General features: G+C 36.5%; 1 protein-coding gene and 2 pseudogenes across 1 annotated transcript; 2 read left to right on the top strand and 1 right to left on the bottom strand.

Annotated features, from left to right (window-relative positions):
* Window positions 1-3,734: 3,734 nt before the first annotated feature.
* LOC114186811 (Acyl-CoA N-acyltransferases (NAT) superfamily protein) lies at window positions 3,735-7,023 on the bottom strand. Its single transcript, XM_028074838.2, has 6 exons — window positions 6,683-7,023; window positions 6,519-6,590; window positions 6,353-6,440; window positions 5,030-5,162; window positions 4,708-4,746; window positions 3,735-4,002 (listed from the first exon to the last, which is right to left on the bottom strand). Exons 1-6 carry the CDS (start codon window positions 6,888-6,890, stop codon window positions 3,922-3,924), a joined length of 621 nt encoding a protein of 206 aa, XP_027930639.1. The 5' UTR covers window positions 6,891-7,023; the 3' UTR covers window positions 3,735-3,921.
* Window positions 7,024-7,777: 754 nt separating this feature from the next.
* On the top strand, window positions 7,778-8,541 carry LOC146885444 (uncharacterized; annotated as a pseudogene).
* Window positions 8,542-17,006: 8,465 nt separating this feature from the next.
* LOC146885443 (uncharacterized) lies at window positions 17,007-18,331 on the top strand (annotated as a pseudogene).
* The last annotated feature ends 1,134 nt before the right edge of the window (window positions 18,332-19,465 follow it).

The raw sequence follows: 19,465 nt of genomic DNA, 5'->3' as shown, positions 1-19,465 counted from the left end.
AGTCAACTTTGAGTGGAAAATAACCGAAAATGTTGAATTTAAATCATGGTGCTACTTAAAACTATATTTAAAATTTCCTTTTTTTTTTCTAATATTTCCTTGTTTTTTCCCATAAATCTAAAAATTATGGGTGTATACTTCCTTGATTTTAGGTGGAGTCATAAAAATTATGGGTATATACTTCCTTGATTTTAGGTGGAGTCACCAGTGCAATAAGGACTTTTGACCCCGGTTGTTTTTGTTATTCTGCCTCGGTTTTAGAACCAAGGCATATTGGGGTGAGACCAAAAGTCATACCTTTTGGCCTCGGGTGTTAACCGAAGTCATAAAGCGCTTTTTCTGCCTCGGGTATCGTAAGAACCAAGGCCATAGGGGACATTTTTTTAGAACACCACTACAGTTGTGGTAAGTTGTTCGAGAGCACGGTGGAAATCAGCAATATCCAAATTGAATGGCAATCAGCAAGAATCTCATATTTGCTTCCAAGAGTGCACCGTAATGTCTAGTAAAATAAGTCCTATTTTTAGCTAAGGGTATTCCCTCCATCCCTTCAACCGTCCATTCAATCCTACCATTCTTCTTCAACACTATCTTCGTTCCAGATCTGGTTAGCACAGCTTCTGCTTCCCGACTTTGGTCCAACATCACCAACGTGCCCAGATCTGCCAACATTTGAGCCCCCTGGTTTCAGCCCCTCTTCCACTTTGCATTTCAGCCACCCTTTTCAACAAACCCTAAAAACTACATATCAAATTTAATCAAGGAAACAGGAAATGGAGGTGGAGGAAATGGAGGTGCATTGAACCAGCGGCGGCAGCGAACCAGCGGTGGCAGCGAACCAGCGACACAGTGAACCAACGGCGGCAGCGAACCGGCGACGGTAGAGGGGTAGGTTGTAGGGAGAGAGAAGAGAGAAATGGAGTTGTTGAGTGAAATGGAGACTGCGGCGGGGAAGAAGAAAAAGAAAAAAAGGCACGCATTTTGGCTAGGTTGCAGGGAGAGAGAAGAGAGAAATGAAGTTGTTTAGAGAAATGGAGACTGCGATGGGGAAGAAGAAAAAGAAAAAAGGGCATGCATTTTGGCACCGGTTGTCAATCACCCGAGGCCAAATATGTGAGTTTTTGGCTTCGATTCTCCGCAACCGAGGCATATGCTAACTTTTGGCACCGATTTTTTATCAACCGAAGCATAACACCGTTTTTGGCTTCGGGTGTTCTGTGAACCGAGGCATAAAAGTTGGGTAGAATTGCAAAAATGCCACTGCACCATTATATGCTTCGGTTTTTTGATAACCGAGGCATATAAGGCGAGTTAAAAACAATAATCTGCACTAGTGAGTGTTTAAGGAAATTATATTTTTGAACTTAATAAAATATTGTCCGACGTGTACTCCTATAAGTAAGTGGGATTATATTAACATCCCCTTTGTTATATTTGAAACAAAATAAAATGTATATTTATGATTTATATGATCATTCATTTATGTCAAATCTAGATTTACTCTTTGGTCATAGTACAACTAGCATAAACCATTTCTCTTTGGTCTATTCCTATCTTATTCAACATGAGAGGTCCAACTAGTATTCATCCATTACTGGGAGTTTCCAACCCTAACCATTACTAGGGATTTTGTAAACCCCACCATTACCAGGAGTTTTGTAAACCCCAATAATTATCAGGGGTTTTGTAAACTTCCAGTAAGTTGTGCTAAATACTAGGAATTGCTAAAAATCTCCACTAATCTCTTAGGTACGTTGGTTCTTCCATGGGAAAAGAGAACCTCAGGTAAAGTCATTAATGAGAGTTAAAATTCCCAGAAACGCCAAAAGTAACTCCAGTTAAAAATAATTATTTTTGTATGTCTATAACTTTATTTAAAATTAAATAATCACATTTAATTTTTACATACACATAATTTGTAAGTAAAAATATTAAAGAAATTATATAATAAAACTAATTTAAATTTCTCTTTCAACGGAAGAACTTGCTAAAAAAATCATTGTAATCATAATTTTACTTCCCTTGTTTTTTCCGCTTTGTTTCATTTTCAATGACTACTTAACACATTGAAGCATGTGAGCAAGAGATATTATATATATATATATTTCGAATGTCAAAATCCAGTTAGATTATTCTCGACATCCGTTACCTTTAATTTTAGGGCTGCAGATTAGTTAGTGGGTCAAAATCAAAAAAATATTTTGGAAATTTTTCAAAAATTTAAAGATGCTAAAGAAATAGTTAGAGGTTCAGGGAGAAACGACCTTATGTGTATTGTTGCTATTGGTTATATCTATGATGTTTTTTATGATGTCCATAGGAAAAATGATAGTATAGAATTATTAGAATTCAAACAAGACACATATGTGTGTATGAACTTGATGTGTGTCAAGCTACTTGTTTTAAATGCCTCACACTTAGTTGATTAGAATGTTAATCTAATCTATTAAGCCATGTTTGATGTGTGTGATGGTTAAAATTGTTGTTTTGTTGTCGCGCTAGTCGATTAGAATACTAATCTAGTCAACTAGATTAATTCTGGAACATGAACTCAAGTTCTGTCATAATCTAGTTGATTAGCTAGATAACCTAATCAACTAGGTACTCCCATACAACAACCTATTCATATAGCCAGATCATTGCACCTGGTTTGAGTAACTTTTTTACAACCAAAAGAGAAAAGAAAGTGTGTTGAAGATTTTCTTGGAGCAATTTCTACAACAATGCTTAAGTGTTCATCAAGAATGATCATCAAGATCTAATGAAGAAGGTGTAATATTGATACCAAAGCTATGTACTAATTCAGGTGTTATTGTTCTATCACTATGATTGTGATAGGTGTTTGTAATTGCTTGGAGCATTCAGTTTTTGCACTTCTTGAAGGATTGTTTCAAGAGTGTTTTTAGAGTTTAGGAATTACATAGGAGATTCTTGTATTCATTCTCTTGTTGTTGTTATAATGGAATTTCTAGTGAGGAAAACTAGAGACTGAATGTAGATTCAATTGAATCGAACCGGTATAAATCTGGTTGTCTCTTGTACTTTCTTTTCATTAATAAAATTGGATGTTAGACAATATGTATTCTTAAATTCCTCTTGTCAATAAGTTAAAAATTTCATAAAAAATTGTTTTTCAAGTGTAAAAACAAACAAAGTTTGAAAAACCAATTCACCCCTCTTAATTATAAAATATTGATGCAAGCTAACATGGGTTAAATGTCCAAATAATGTTTTATTAAAATTGAATCAGGCCCAATAAACATATCTTTTAACTTAATACCCCTACTAACCCTTCCCAATTTTGTCTTCTTCTATCTTCTTTTTCTTGCACTGACCTTGTTGCTGCCCATCGTCGATTGCCACCGCCGGTCGCCTCCTCTCGCATTCTTTTAGACAAAATATACATTTTATTAATTATCTATATCCATATATTATATTTCTTTTAATTCTAATCAAACCCGTTATGGTTTCGCCGTAACTTTAAAAAGGATTTTTAAGGTATTTGATATATTCTGTTATCTGATATCAATAAGACTGCATAAGATTTGAAGTGAAAAAATAATGTTAAAGAACAAACACTCCTACCCTTTAACTCTCGACTAAAATGTGTATTCTGATACATCCACTCCAGATTGTGTTATCTTAATATACTTTAAAAAACCAAAAAACAAACAGCTCAGAAGCATTTTCTCCTCCGCATCGGGTCTGTTCTTCTCATTTAAAAATGAAAAATATAAACACGCTAAACATCTCCGCCGTTAATATTGTTCCAGATTATTACACTTAGACGAGGTTATAGTTGTATGAATAATGTCAAGAATTTAGCATAGTTACACTTTAACCGGACATCACAAAACAAGAATAGCAACCGAAGAGATCATTCTATTACCAACAAATAAACTGGAAGTGATATCGCTACGTTTATGTATGCTTGATTACCATTTTCATTAAACCAAGCATATCCTCTTTCTTGGGCTGTGTCATTTGCAACTCCAAAGTGACCTGTAAAATAGGAACGAGCGATTATTAAACAGTCTACAGAAGGAAGAAGGCACAGTGGAAACAAAATGTGAAGCATTATAGTATACAAAGTTAATCAAAAGTTAACCATGATTAAGGCGCTAGATATCAAGATAAATAGGCCATAATGGTAGGAAAGGAGTGTTTGGGCATCGGAGATAATAGCATCCGAGAAGGTACCATTATCAAACAGGTATATTTTCTATGGGTACCTTATGCAAATATCCAATATCAATTTAGATTATTTGTATACAAACGCACACACATTTCTATGGGTACATTGTGTTAATTATTATTTTGGGAATGGTTTTGCTTTTCTACACAAATCTTGTTAGGGCTTAAACCTCTGTAGTGCGTGTTGTTGTACTCTGATTCTTTTAATCCTGGGTTTCTATTTGTATTATAAACTCAAAACACGGCCATCGCTATAAGTCTATAATAGTTGAGAATAGGATTGGTTTGAAGGAAACTTACATTCCGTAGATCAATTTAAAATAATCAATTAGCTTGTACCTCCTACTAAATAAGCACAAAGCATATGGATTTTAACCCCAATTTATTTGAGAAAAGAAAAGTTAGATTCCTTAGCTAAATTTAAATAATAACTTGCACTTTCAATCATGTGAGAACAAAGCATATGTCTTTGCCTGACAGTCTGGGAATCCATTGAAATTTAAATACTCTCACCTCTTTGAAGATGCTGCTATATGAGGTTTGCACAAACCCCTACACAAAATCCATGAACTGAGTCAAACTTAGAAAACTTAATAAACCTTGGAAGAGAGAGAGAGAGAGAGAGAGAGAGAGAGAGAGAGATGCTTCTTAAAACGGGAGTGCATGAAATCATTTTATAGAATGATCATGTCTCTAAAATTAATGAATATGTTGAGCAAACATAAAATTTTGTTGTTCAAAAGCATCATTGTCTCGTAACCACTCAAAAATAAGTTATATGTACGGCTGTAAGACACACAGAAGGGAAGATAAAAAGAAGATGTGGCGAACAAACCAATTTTTTGAACATGTCAAGGGATGCTCCATTTGAGTCCCCAATTTTAGTCCGAAAGGTATTAATTCCTAACTTCTCGATAGCAAAGGTCATCATCATCAGAACAGACTCCTTTCCAAGTCCCTTCCTACGGCTATGCCAACAACAGAAAGTTGATAGAGGTTAGAATGACGAGATTTAATACCGAGGACTTGTTGGGACAAACTTTTCTATATACACTTTTTGGAGAGAGCACAAGGAGGAAAAATATAATGAATTTCTACATAAGCTTAAAGTTAACTTGTGCACAAGTTAAAAAATAAAAATTTAGAGAACATTTACGAGACAATTTCTATAAGTTAACTTATTTATATTCTAATATTAACATATGGAGAAACTCATTTATTCTTTCCTTTTACTTTTTTCTTACAGAAGTGTGTATAGAAAAACTCGTCCAGACATGCCAAAGCTTCAAGAGACTAAATCAGCCCAAAAACTTAGGCTGCTAGATGAAGACAGATGAAAGGTTTTTATCTCTTGCACTTGCATAATCAGGTGAATTAAAAGTTGGAGTATAGATCCCAGTGTAGGGAAGTAAAAACAATATAAACTTGAAAAATTATGTTCGTGGTCTGACATTATATATTCTGCTCATAACATGGAAAATGATTGAATAGAGTTATCATTCAAAATAGCAACAGAAGCACCTAAATTCACCAGTAAAAAATAGATAGGCATAAGCCACAATACAATTAATTAATTCAGAACAAATTCAAATTTCTTCACATGCCTGAGATGCAAATTTACAAAACGATAAGGCTCACATGAAGAAAGAGATGAAAGTTTAGAAAGGAGATATTCAAGTAACTTTCCTTTGTATTTTCCTATTCTTGCCACCTGGGATTTTTGTGTAGAAACCTATTAAGCCATTGAACAGGGATTATACATAGATAGTGCTAGTGTGCTACTTCTAAACAATCTCAACTCATTTCAATTGGCTCTGTATCTGATTTTAATTTCTGTCTCTCCCGGCACATACATGCCAAAATTTTCTCTTTTGTCGAACAAAGAAAGGAAATCAAGCTGTTATAAGATAAAAAATGTATTTTGAAACACGGCAGCAATGAGCACAAAGAAGCAGCAGGTAAACCAATTATGATAACGTAACGGCTATAGAGGGGCATTAGTTAGTGTGTTGTTTTGTAAGCTACTGCTAGTCCCCTTTTCACGTTTTTTTTCCTCCATTTGCAAATAGAATGAGGCAATACACAATTTATTTCAATCAGAATCGTATAAACGAGTAATTGGGCAACTAGTTGATGAAACGGAAGTTAAATTGGGTACCTCTTTGGTTCTGCAATCATTATTTCAACCTCTGCCACGTGAGGATCATCCAAATCATTCATGAACAGATTTACATCACCAACCATGGCTGCAGTTAAAATTTGGTTATATTAAAAAAGAAAAAAAAAAGTGACCGGTGGAATTAGAAACAGAAAAGGGCAGTGACCTTCGAGGTGGGGTTCCCCGTGCGAGAATTGTCCAACAACCAAGTCCTTGTCCAGTACAATGAAGGTCTCCTCTGCAAGAATTGAGATGAGGAGCAGTGAAAAAGTTTGAAGAGACAGTGATAGAGTTAGGGTTAGGGTTAGTGCAAGAGAGAGAGAAGTGAACTGAAAGGGTCTTGGATCCATGAGAGCTGCATTTGGTACTCCTGCTGAAGGGTGAGAGGGTCGGAGGCAGTGGCCTGAAGGAGAGAAGGGTCCTTCATCCATTGGTGATATTTGGGGACGTGTGCCTCCATGTAAGGGACCAATATCACCTTCTCTCCCTCTAAGCTCACACTTCCTTTTCCTCTCTCACTCTCTCCGTTCGCATCCATTCTCAACAACCACCGCAAATCACTGACAAGTTCAAGTTACGTCACCGTCTGTATCCATCATGTGTTTGTTATATTCGACCCAACACAGGACCCGCTTTACCACTCTCGAATCTTTTTCTCCCATGCCTCCAATTAATCAAAACTGATATACATAACAAGTAAAAATCAAAGCCTTTATTTTAATTTCTAGTCTTCTAAAAATTGTAGAAATTAGTGTTTCAAAACATGTGATTATTTTCTCGGTTCCCATATCTCGCTGAATTTGTAATTTTGGCCCACAATTTATTTTGCAATTTTTACGCATATGTTAAGTTGGTAAGATTTGTTTATCGCGTGGGTTGTTACGTTGTTGTTTTATTTACGTGCCTACTCAACTGCCTTACAGGACGGCACTTTCAGTTTTACATATATCGTAAAGACTTATATGAGCCACTTTGCTTATTGAATAAAACATTTTCTCATTCTCTTATTTCGTGTCTTGTATACTCTACAATTGGTATTTCTCTCCTTCTTCTATTCCATCTCGAAGAGTAATTAAGATTAATTCTTTGCCCCATTCTTCAATAATTAGAAATATCCTTTTCAATCAAGTTTTTATTTTTTCGTTTGGAATTAAAACTCTTCTATTGCCTTTTTATTTACTTTTTTTTTTCTTTTCTTTCATCATTCGTTAACTCTCACAAAGGTTGGTCCTGTAAAATCTGACCCATTTCATCATTGAGTGAAAGGGTCTGCAATAGAGTGAGTGTGAGCATAGGGTGCTGTGAGAGAACCACAAAACATCCAAGTGTGAGAGTACAATGTGTGAGAAAAAAATGATGTCTACTTTAGAGAAGTTCGTACAATCGACCATACTAAGGTTCGATGGCCATTATGACTTCTGGTTCATGACAATGGAAAACTTCTTACGAAGCAAAGAATTGTGAAAACTCGTAGAAGAGGACGTACCAATGCTTGAAACCACAACCACTAAGGCTCAACGCAAGAATGTGACTAAGGCCAATCTAAAGGATCTAAAGGTAAAGAAAAATTACCTATTCCAAGCCATTGATCAAGAAATTTTGGAAACCATATTAGACAAAAGTACATCGTAGGGAATCTGGCAATCCATGGAGAAGAAGTATCAAGGCTCAACGAGAGTAAAACATGCTCAGCTTCAAGCACTACGCCACGAGTTCGAGCTTTTAAGCATGAAAGATGGGGACAAAGTAGATACGTACCTCAACGCACTCTTAGTATCGTTAACAAGATGAAATCAAACAGTGAGAAAGTAGATTCTAGCACGATAATTAGCAAGATACTCTGATCACTAACCGCAAAATTCAACTTCGTGGTGTGTTCTATTAAGGAGTCCAACGACTTAAGTGCCTTCAACATAAATGAACTTCATGGCAGTTTACTCGTCCATGAACAAAGAATGCAAAGTCTCCAACCAAATGAACAAGTACTGAAAATAACTCATGATGATCAATCTGGAACAAGTCGTGGTCGTGGACGAGGTCGAGGACGACAACCATTAATCGAGCACTCATTGATTGCTTCCACTATCACAAGCTCAGCCACTTTCGATATGAACATCTCGAGTTTGAAAAGAAGGCTCACTACGCAACATTTAACGAATCAACCAAAGCAGAAGATGAGCTATTACTAGTAACGTACAAGGAGACGACACAATTTGTCTAAGAGGAAAATGTCCCAACCACACTATGGATAGAGTAAATCCCTTAGTACACAGCACCCAACCCCATACACCCATATGGCCACTTATTGGCTACTTTGTATTAAGAAAACCAATTAATACACAGTACCCAGCCTCTACAACTCAAAGGGCCGCTTATTGACTATTATGTACTAAGGAAACCTATTAATACATAGTACACAACCTTTGTAACTCAGAGGGCCGCTTATTGACTACCATGTATTAAGGAAATCCATTAATGCATAGTACCCATCCTCTACAAATTAGAGAGCTGCTTACTAGCTACTTTGTATTAAGAAAACCAATTAATACATAGTACCCAGCCTCTACAACTCAAAGAGCTGCTTAATAGCTACTTTGTATTAAGAAAACCAATTAATACATAGTACCCAGCCTTTGCAACTCAGAGGGCCGCTTACTGGCTACTATGTACTAAGGAAACCCATTAATACATAGTACCCAACCTTTGTAACTCAAAGGGCCGCTTATTGACTACTATGCATTTAGGAAATCTATTAATACATAGTACCCAGCCTTTGCAACTTAGAGAGCCTCTTACTGAGTATTATGTACTAAGGAAACCCATTAATACATAATGTAAGTAATGAAATGGTTGAAAGGCCAAGAAGGAAGGGTTGAAATAGCTAGTTAAAAATATGTTGACTTTTAAATCCTAAAACAGCTTTCAATTGAATCAAATTGACCACAAAGTAAAGATGCAAAAACTCTTGGACTGGAAACTTTCAGCCGATTAAAAAACAGAGATAACTGATTAATTTCATTAAACAGATACTGATACGATCCTATCCTATCTAGGAAAGAGTACGATCATTTCTGAATTTGAATCTTCAAGAGGCACGACATGAATAAATCAAAGAAGAACGTAGAATAAGACAGAGATGGAGGATGCCGCAATCTAGTAGATTGGTAAGTCAAGTGAAGATTCGCCACAAAAATATTAATCTTTGATAAGAACCAGAGGCCTAAGCCAAGAACAAAGAGAACCCTTTCTTTAATGAAATCAAATTCTATATATGACTAAAAAGTGTCTACATTAGTTTTTGGTACCTCTATATATAGGCACGTAAGTTTAAGAAAACCTGAGAACCCTACAAGAAGGCCTAAGCCTAAAAACATAAAACATAAACTAATTTATAAAAGAAAGCTCAAAGCCCAAAAATATATAACTTAACTAATTTCTAAAAGAAAACCCAAAGTCTAAAAACATAAACTAATTTTCCTAAAAATTATCATTTAAATGCGCTCCAAGCCATGATCTTCATAGGTCCTTTAAATTGTAAAGGTTCATCTTCAAGTTCTTCTTTTATGAAATCTTGGGATAGTCCTCTATCAGATATAATATTGATAAAATCAACAGATTAAATCACAAAAACAGTAGGCTAAAAAACTGGAAAAACAAAAGAAATGGAAATGTACGATTTAACCCAAGTGCAACAACAAAGATTGAACAAGATAGGTTTAGATTAGTTATGCAAACATGAGCAATGTTATAGATTATGCTAGATCACAAAAGAATTACAAAAATATGGTTCAAATAAAAATACTTTGAACTTTAAAGTGCAATACAAGTGATGAGAGATAGAGACAAGACAATGCACAAGATTCTTATCCTGGTTCACTCAAACCTGAGTTACATCTAGTTGGTCAAGGCAACCCGAGCCTGACCTTTGCACTATTTCAAAAGATTTACAAAGTTTACAACACTACACTTTCAAAATATGCAAAACACCACATAATGACTCTTGAATCACATAAGAATCACACCAGCACAGCAAGAAACCTCTTGCAGACCTGAAAAACCACCAGGCACAACCTAAAAGCTTGAGAAAGACCAAACCTCAGTGGTAGCACAACCTTGCCTACCAAAACCTCTTTCTCCAAGCTTCAAACACCAAGAAAAATAACCAAGAATAATCCAAGATCAATCTTCAACAGTTGCCAATCTATATGATCATGAAAGAGAGAGAGAGAGTTCCACAGATTCCAAACAATTTTCGTGCTAAAAAATGGTCTTCTTGACTCTGTTTCAAAAAATACAGACTTTATAGTCAAATTGCTATGAAATTCAACCAGCTGATTCTCAAATCAATCAGTTGATTTCACTTAGGTTAAGTGAAATCAGTCGATTTCAAAATAAACCAACTGATTGAATATGTACCAGTTAAAACTATTGCAACAAACCTTTTAATATGTTAAAAACACATTCAATAGATTAAAAGACACCATTTAACTTGTTGAAAAATATTTCAACAAATTAAAAGATACCAAAAAGACCCTATACATATATACAATGCTAAATGGTCTACAAAAGGAACTCCAATCTTCAAGCTTGTTTCCTCCATGAATAATTCAGATATAGAGCACGCACACATGACTTGATCAACACGTGAAACACAAAATCTTCACATCTTCATCAATTTAAGTATGGTTCCAACATGTTTCAAGGCAATGGCTTCATGTACCTTCATCAAATCTTTAAGCACCAAATCATCCAGGCTATTTGTGCCAACATTCACTCCCCTTGATTTGATGAAGCCAAACTCCATTACCCTATTACCTTTATTGGATCAACCTTCATTTGCTTGGACTTCATTGAATTGATGAAGTGTCATCTAAGCATTATCTTCCAACTTGGCTTAAACTTGTGAAAATCTTTAAAATGTTTCCAAAAGTAGTAACTACAAGATAACAAACAAACACAAATGCAAATGCTCACCCTATCATTAGTATTGGTATCATCCAGATTTGGTTTAACAGTTTCTTAATTCAAATCATTTAAATTCCACTTTTAGTGATGCAATTTTAATGCTTCTAATATTTCTCCCCCTTTGGATTCATCAAAAAGAGGTAATGCAATTAAGATCATAAACAAAGGATAATTTTTCATTGATCATAGCACACGATACAACAAACAAGAACTGAACCAGAGACAAAACATAAAAATTGATACATTCAACAGACTAAAATTTAAAATCAACTGATTGAAAAACTGCAGAACACATAACAAAACAACACAACCACATGAATGCAATGCATGATCCTAAAGGCCAACACACTCAGTCATCCTGAGGGTTGTTTCTGGTATGGAATGAAGTCAGCAGATCATGAATGTCATGGATTTGACCATCCAAATCATTAAACCTCTTAATGCATGACGTAAGGATAATCTCGGATTTGGGTCAAATTTGGGTCTCCAACAAATTGGGTATGAATCATGCCACTTGAAGAAGGTTCCAAGATAAGTGAGGAAGATTTGCCACTTTGAATCGGAGATTCAAAGATAAGGACTGATGGTTCTAAGGAGAACCTCAAGACTTGAGAGAAAACTCATTGTTTCGTAAAACTCAAATATGAATACAAAGTGTTTTACAAGGGCTTATATACTATGGGCCAAAACACCAAAAGGCTCAACACAACTAAAGGTCCGATAAAGTTCAAACAAAAACATTATAAAAATTACAAGAAAGAGTCCATATTCTATGATCTGAAGCCAATCCAAGATCACTTTAAAGGTCATAGGCATGATTCAATCAATTACTTTGAAATCCCCATGATGGTCCCGAACCACGCCTCCATCATTGCCTTTAGGTTGGAGAAAATTCAACCTCGACTTTTAACACTTTATTACATACAACCAAACACACAAACATAAGTGCTAAAAGCACGTAAAACAAGAATAGTTTAAAGATAAAAATAAAATGCTATCTAAAATGAGATTGGAATCTTGGGAGAGGCAAATCTCTTATTATCAATGTGCTTGGAGATTTTCCTTTAGGGTCAAAGACGAACCTGCAAGACACATCAAAGAGTTTCAACACAATTGTTGTATTCACAAGAAAATAACAAAGAACACTCAAATGAACCACAAAAGAGAGAAAACGTCTTGGAATATGTTCACTACATGACAAACAAACAAGCATATTTTCAACAATAGTTTCATATTTTTCCACTCTTGTTTCTTCTTTCTCTATCCTCTCTTCTTCACCCCATTGCTTATGCCATTGCTCCTTAATGTACAAGTCTTTCCTAGGCAACAAGACAAAAAGAGATGGGTTAGTAAGTTTTCCCAATGAAAATGCAAAATTATGATGTGCATAGGAACAACGATTCAAAGTATTGTAATCCCCTTTAAGGATTTCATCTCAACCATGCATGCCAGGGGTGTGAGGAGAGACTCATTCACTTGTTTCACCCTTTGTTCTTCTCCTTCCTTCTCTCGTCACTCGTTCTCTTTTCTTTCTTTCTCTTACAGTTGTGCATCCTCTCTTACTCTCATCTCTACCTTTTCTTTTTCCCTTTGCTTTCATTCTTCCTTCTTTTTTAGCTCTTGCTATTTTCAGTCTCTAAGCTCTTTCTCTTTTCTCTCTTTTATCTCTATCTCTTTTCTTTCTCTGAGCTCTCTCGTCTTTTGTTCTCTTTCTCTTATTTTTTCCCACATTTTCGTTAGTGCTCTTTCCACATTTTCTCTCTTTTGTCTTGCTTTTTCCCACATTTTCGTTAGTGCTCTTTCCGCATTTTCTCTCTCTTGTCTTTCTTTTTCCCACATTTCCTTTAGTGCTTTTTCCACATTTTCTCTCTCCCTTGGTGCTTGTTGCTCTTGTTTGACTTCGAGCATTTGCCTAACACTCTTTTTCACCTCTTTCAAGTATACAATGCAATCCTGGAGTTCTTAAAGAGTCATGTACTTTGTGTTCCAATTAAGACATTGATAATTTTCGTGTCCATAACCTTAACACTTGGTGCACCTAATGGCACTTGTTTTGTCTCTTGGCAATGATCTTCTATCATGTTTATGCTCCCTTCTAAGATTCCCAAGTTTGTTATTCAGCCTAATAATTTTGGACACAATGAAGTTGATATCCTCCACCAAGGTCGAACGTGTATTGAACATTGTGGAGTGCTCAAAATTACTAATTCTTGTAGTCAGAGAGAGGAAATAAGAACTAACACAAAACACATTAAGTGGTTAGCACAAGTAATGAAGATAAAAAATGTCAAATGGATCTCACCACTCCTTATGTGTTTACACTCAATTCCACTCGTTTTTTACTCTCAAAGTGTATTCACTCACTCTCATGTTCCTATTTAGTTCTTCAAAGAACCTCCAATCAACCCATCAAGAATTCAACATCAAAATGAAAGATGTAACAGATCTAAGCTCAATTGAGGAGGCCAAGGAAACGAAAACTCTAAGCAAAACCAAGGAAATTTGAAGACAAACTAGAAAACACCAAAATCAAGAAATGGTCAAACCAAAGAGAGTGAATATGTGACAAAACTACGACTAGGACAATGAGAAAAACACTTTAAAAGATAAGAGTAATCTAAACCGTATATCTAGAATTACTACTGGAAATGTGAAACAAATGCTCAAGCTAAATTGTGATGATCCATTCAAACTTCCACAAACAATACTTCCAAACATTTAGCTCAAGGTACATTGTGTTACAATCAAGAACTTAAGGGAAGCAAACTCAAAGGAATATGATAGACAAAAGACTCAAGTAAAGCAAGGATGAACAATTAATGATTCTGAATTGTAAGAATTAGGCAAAGCAAAATGCAAAAAGTGCATCCCAAATTGACCTAGAGAAGTGACTAAAGCAACACAATTTGTACCCCAAACAACATCAAATATCACCTCAAGACAGTAGCAAAAGCACAATGCAATTAGCCAACAAGTGAATAACGAAATGCCTGCAACGGATCCAAAACGCATCAAAGAAATTAGGAAAGTGTGGTTGATTCTAATTAGTTGGAAGCACATGCGATTTTGGGCCCAACAGAAAATAATTCAAGTCCAGCGTATCACAATTTCAGCAACATCCTTTGGCTCCAAACTAGGGAAAATTGCTCTCAAGGTGTTGGCTGCTGTTTTCCTACACCACAATTTCCACATAATGGTTGCCACGGTTTGCACTAGATATTGGCACCGAATTCAAAACAAATGGAATCAATTTACAGCCACCTAAATTGGTTGCCACCTTAAAATCAGTTGTGCAGCAGACTTGAACCAATTGGTTTCGAATTGCCATGTTCTAGAGACAAACCACCCAATTATAGCCCTTGCTGGCACGAATGAGTTCTAAACCAATTTCACTGCACTAAATGGACTGTTGTTCAATCAAAATATGCACCAAAAAATTGTCAATTGCACCGCTTCAACCTCAACACTAATGAACAAAGGATGCATGAAACTGCTGCCACGCTTCAAATTCTGCACCGAGTGGAGCAAGGAGCTAACCTCAATGACAAAAATTGCCACAACCTTTAACGAAATCTACTGCACCAATTAAAACGGAGATGTGTTGCTTCCAAGCACTAGTCCAGCTTTTGCCACCGCCTGGACTAGCATGGAGTGCGTGCCCCTCTGGCATCAGAAATTTTAGTCTAGAACTTTGCACCGCCTGGGAAACTCTTCAAACAACTTAAGATTGGAATTTTCTTCTATATATGGTATACCGTGAGTTTTCCAATTGATCAACTACTGAAACAAAATCACTCCATCGCATCAACACTAGCCGCATCAAATTAAAATTAATCATGAATGTGGCAGCGACACCAAAAAGGTTGTAAAGTTGAGTCCACCGGAATGAGTTTGGTTGCTCTACTTGGATGAAAATCTGCAGCTTCTAATTACACCAATAGCCACCCACCAATAGAACAAAACTGCTGTAGTAGTTTGCCAAGCCAGCAATAAATTGCGTCCCACCAACAATCGAGAAAATGGTTGCTAGTTTTGGAAATAACTCCAGCAAACAATTTAGCATATCCAATCGTCACAATCTCACTTCAAGTAACGTCCTGCTACTGCAGTATTAGTGTCTCAACATATAGGATATTGCTGCACCTCTTGGGAGCTATACGTTCCATCGCTCCAAGTAACAACACCTTAAGCATTAAGTGGTACCTACTCTACTGCCACGAAAACTAGTGTAGTTGCTGCCAAAAATGCACTGCAGATGCTGTTGGACGAAAGTTTACTGCTCATTGAACTATTTAGTTGGCTGCCATAAAAACTAGTATAGTTGTTGCAACACATGAGAAAAAAAAATCAGAATTCTTGCTGTTGTCCAAACTATTTAATGAATCAATAATAACACTTGCACTCTTCAAAGTTGGTGTTGTTGTTGGCATCGCTTGGACCAAACAACTGTTGCTCTTGGCGCCTCTTCAAACATGAGAAATTCAGGTGCTTTAAAACATATTACTACACTAATGGACTACCACCTAATAGAACAAGAATGAATCACCAACACGTGCACCATGTGGCCTCATGCAAGTTTGCAGTCGCAAAAGGGAACCAAGCCAAATCATCTGATGTGCCAACTTATAATTAAATTAGAAATGAACAAATGCAATATGCATATCCCGTAAATAAGGAGGATTGAGACCAAAATTGAAACAAACATCGAACCACTTCAACGGATGTAATTGATGCTGCTTTGCCTTTTGAATGGACCAACTTTGGATGAAGGAACCAATCACCGAAACAGATCAAAGATGGACCCACCACTGACTCAATTCAAATAACACCTTCAACTTCATGAATGCACCACGCTGATGTCGCTTACCTTTCATCATCGCATCAAACCTTGAGGGAAAACAATTCAATTCATCAAATTCTCAAACGCTTGGGCTGCGTTAATTGACAACACCAACTTACCAGGCCGAGGCAATTTCAGCACAAACAACGGAAACTATAATAACCTCCCAATTGAAGCCAGCTATTTTTAACCAAACTACAAGGCCAAAAAATTTTTAGTGCCAGCAAATGAGCCTAAACTATATTTTGTTTCCATAATCTTCATTGAGTCAATAACACAAACACGTTGTGTGCTTCAGCTTATAAGCATGGGTAGCCAGACCAACGTAACTTGCAACCCCAAGCAACACTCTTATCAACCCAATTGCATCTAGCCAGCAACCACCACGCACGCAGACAAAAACAACGTGGCCCACCATCAATTGAATTACTCAAATGCAGTGTCAAGTGTTGAAAGCGGTCGACACAATCACTGTGAGCAGAGAATATATCAAGCAAGCAAAACGAAGACACCTAAAACAGTGCAAAACTGTTCGTATTATTTTCCAAATTAACTCAGTGCAAAACTATTTGTATTATTTCTCAAATTAACTCAAATACTTTCAACAAACACTTAATTTGTGAATGTTTGTGTATGCTAAAATGTAAGTAATTAAAGTTGCAACAATAATTCTCCAGCATAGCAGAATAGAAAAGTAGTTCCCAAATCAAGAATCACATCTCTCCGATCACACCTAGAAGAAGTAGGTATAAAAGATTAGAGGAAAAAGAGACATAAGGGAAAAGGAGAAGAACAAATATAAAATCAAAGAGGAAGTGATAAGGCCCAAACCTCAACCTCAAGCCCATGATGGTACCGAGGCACGGTGGGAAAAAGTGTATGTGAGAAAGAAGGATCCAAGGGTTGAGGTTGCAGGTAGTTAGAGGAGAGAGAAATCAGGAGGGGAATGGGGGAGATTCTATTTGATATTCACTTTTGCAAAGTGTGGAGACAAGGGTGTTTTTTGGCTGAGAGAGTAGAGGAACCATTGGTGTTGCTCTAGAGAGGAGCGTAACTCTTCTGGGTTATCCTTCTATTTCATGTTTTCGTTTACAGTATAATGAATACATTAATGTGTATGTTGCGATAAACCAGTACAAAACCAATCAGCGATAGAGATGATGCACAAGGAGGTTGCAATAAACCAGTCAAAACTAGTGGAATTGATGACTCGAAGTTGGGAGAAAATGCCTCAGGTGGAGGGAGAGAACTCTGTTGGGCCTAAGAAGAAGGAGTCATTTAGTGGTGGAAACAACTTGAAATCTTTAGAAGGATTGAACTACCTGTGTTCAATGGAGAAGATCATGCCGGTTGGATCACGAGAGCTGAAATTTATTTCAGGGTCCAAGAAACTAGTTCGGTAGTGAGGGTGAATTTGCCCCAGTTGTGCATGGAGGGGGCTACGATCCATTTCTTCAATGCATTGTTAAATGATTACGATGATTTAACTTGGGAGGATTTGAAGAAAGAATTGATCGAAAGATATGGAGGTTTGGGTGAAGGAAGTGTATTTGAGCAGTTGACATCATGCGACAAACATGGAGTATGGAAGATTACATTCAAAGATTTGAATGTTTAATGTCTGAGGTGCCCAAATTACATCACGAACAATACTTTGCTTACTTTATTCACGGTTTGCACGAGGAAATTAGGGCTTGAATAAGAAGTTTGCATGTGGTAAACCCACTTACGAAAGGAAGAATGATGAATGTAGCAAGAGCCATTGATATGGAGTTTTCGAACAAGAACAAAGGATGGCATGGAAAAGACGAAATGCGTACGGGAGGCAATTCGAGTTACAAAGTGGGTTCAAATATTCCAGGACGCATCATTCCCAAAACCCAAGGCACGGGTGGAGGTATTAATGGGCCTGGTCCAAACACAACAAAAGAATTGGGGGAAAATAATAGAAGTGGGCCTAGGGATAGAGGAACGAAACACCTAGCCTATCAGGACTTGTAGGATAGGTGAAAGAGAGGACTATTTTTTAAATGTGGTGGACCTTATAGCCCCACGCACCAATGTCCCGTGAAGCAACTGTGGATCATCCTTGTGGGTGATGAAATTCAAATGGAATGTGACGATGGAGAAAATGTGTCAGGTAAAGTTGAAGATGGCAACATTGATGGGGAGTGCAGTGCTTTGAGTTTACGCAACCTAGGAGTTGAGAAAACAAAATCATCTCAAACTCCTAGTTTGAAGGGGAGGGTACATGAATTACCACTGTTTATTCTGGTCAATAGTGGAGCATCACATAATTTTATTTCTAGAAGATTGGTCGACGCAATGGGTTGGCAATGGGAGACTACCTAGAATATGTGAATATTGATGGGGGATGGGCACAAGTCAAAAATGTTGGGAGTGTGTCGTAAAATTAAAGTTGAAATAGAAGATTGGGATTTTACTGTAGATGCCTATTTGTTCGATTTAGAGGACATTGATATGATTCTAGGCATGTCCTGGTTGGCTTCTTTGGGCGAAATGGTTGTTGACTAGAAAAAACAAACCATGAAGATAGAAACATCTCAAGGGACCAAATGTTAAAAGGTGTGTCTTGAAGAGAACTGTTAGTGGCATCTCTCTGTGGTATGTTGGGAGAAAATAAAGGTTCAACAAACAAGGCACTTATAGACAACCAATTGAAGGCATTATAGAAGATTTTGAGGATGTCTTCAAAGAGCCGAAGGGACTACCCCCAATTCGTGATCATGAACATGGAATTACACTGAAACAAGGTCATGAGTCGATTAATGTAAGGCCTTATCATTATCCTTATCATCACAAAAAGGAGATTGAAAGACAGGTCCGTGAGTTGATGGACAATGGACACATCCGAGACAGTCAAAGTGCATATTCAAGTTGTAAGACCCGTAAAATTTAATTAATTAAATAAATAAATAATTAATAAATACGGGTGGGAAGATCATTTATGACATTAATTTTTTATTAGTATGATATGGAAAAGTACTAGCTCAAATGGTTAAGAGTACTTTATTGTGTGAGAGGACTTGGGTTCGAGTCCTATGTATGCCTATTTTTTGTTATTGTTTTAAATATATGTTAATCATGCTGTGGAATAATATGATATTTGGATTATATTAGTTAGCATGAAATATGATGTGATTGAATGGTTTGGTATTGAGTTGGCATTGCATGGTGATGGGTTCAAACCTTGGAGAACTCAAATTAAACTTTATTTTTGCTAAATCTTAGTTTGGGCTGAATGTGAAGAGTTTGCAATAATAAAAGGCTATTGTGAGAGAGAGGAG

The sequence above is a fragment of the Vigna unguiculata genome, chromosome 6 (assembly GCF_037176805.1).
Source record: "Vigna unguiculata cultivar grain cowpea cultivar isolate G323 ecotype 2 chromosome 6, ASM3717680v1, whole genome shotgun sequence".
Taxonomy (NCBI): domain Eukaryota; kingdom Viridiplantae; phylum Streptophyta; class Magnoliopsida; order Fabales; family Fabaceae; genus Vigna; species Vigna unguiculata.
Note: the sequence above shows the minus strand (reverse complement) of the source record. Positions and strands in the feature narration are given on the sequence as shown.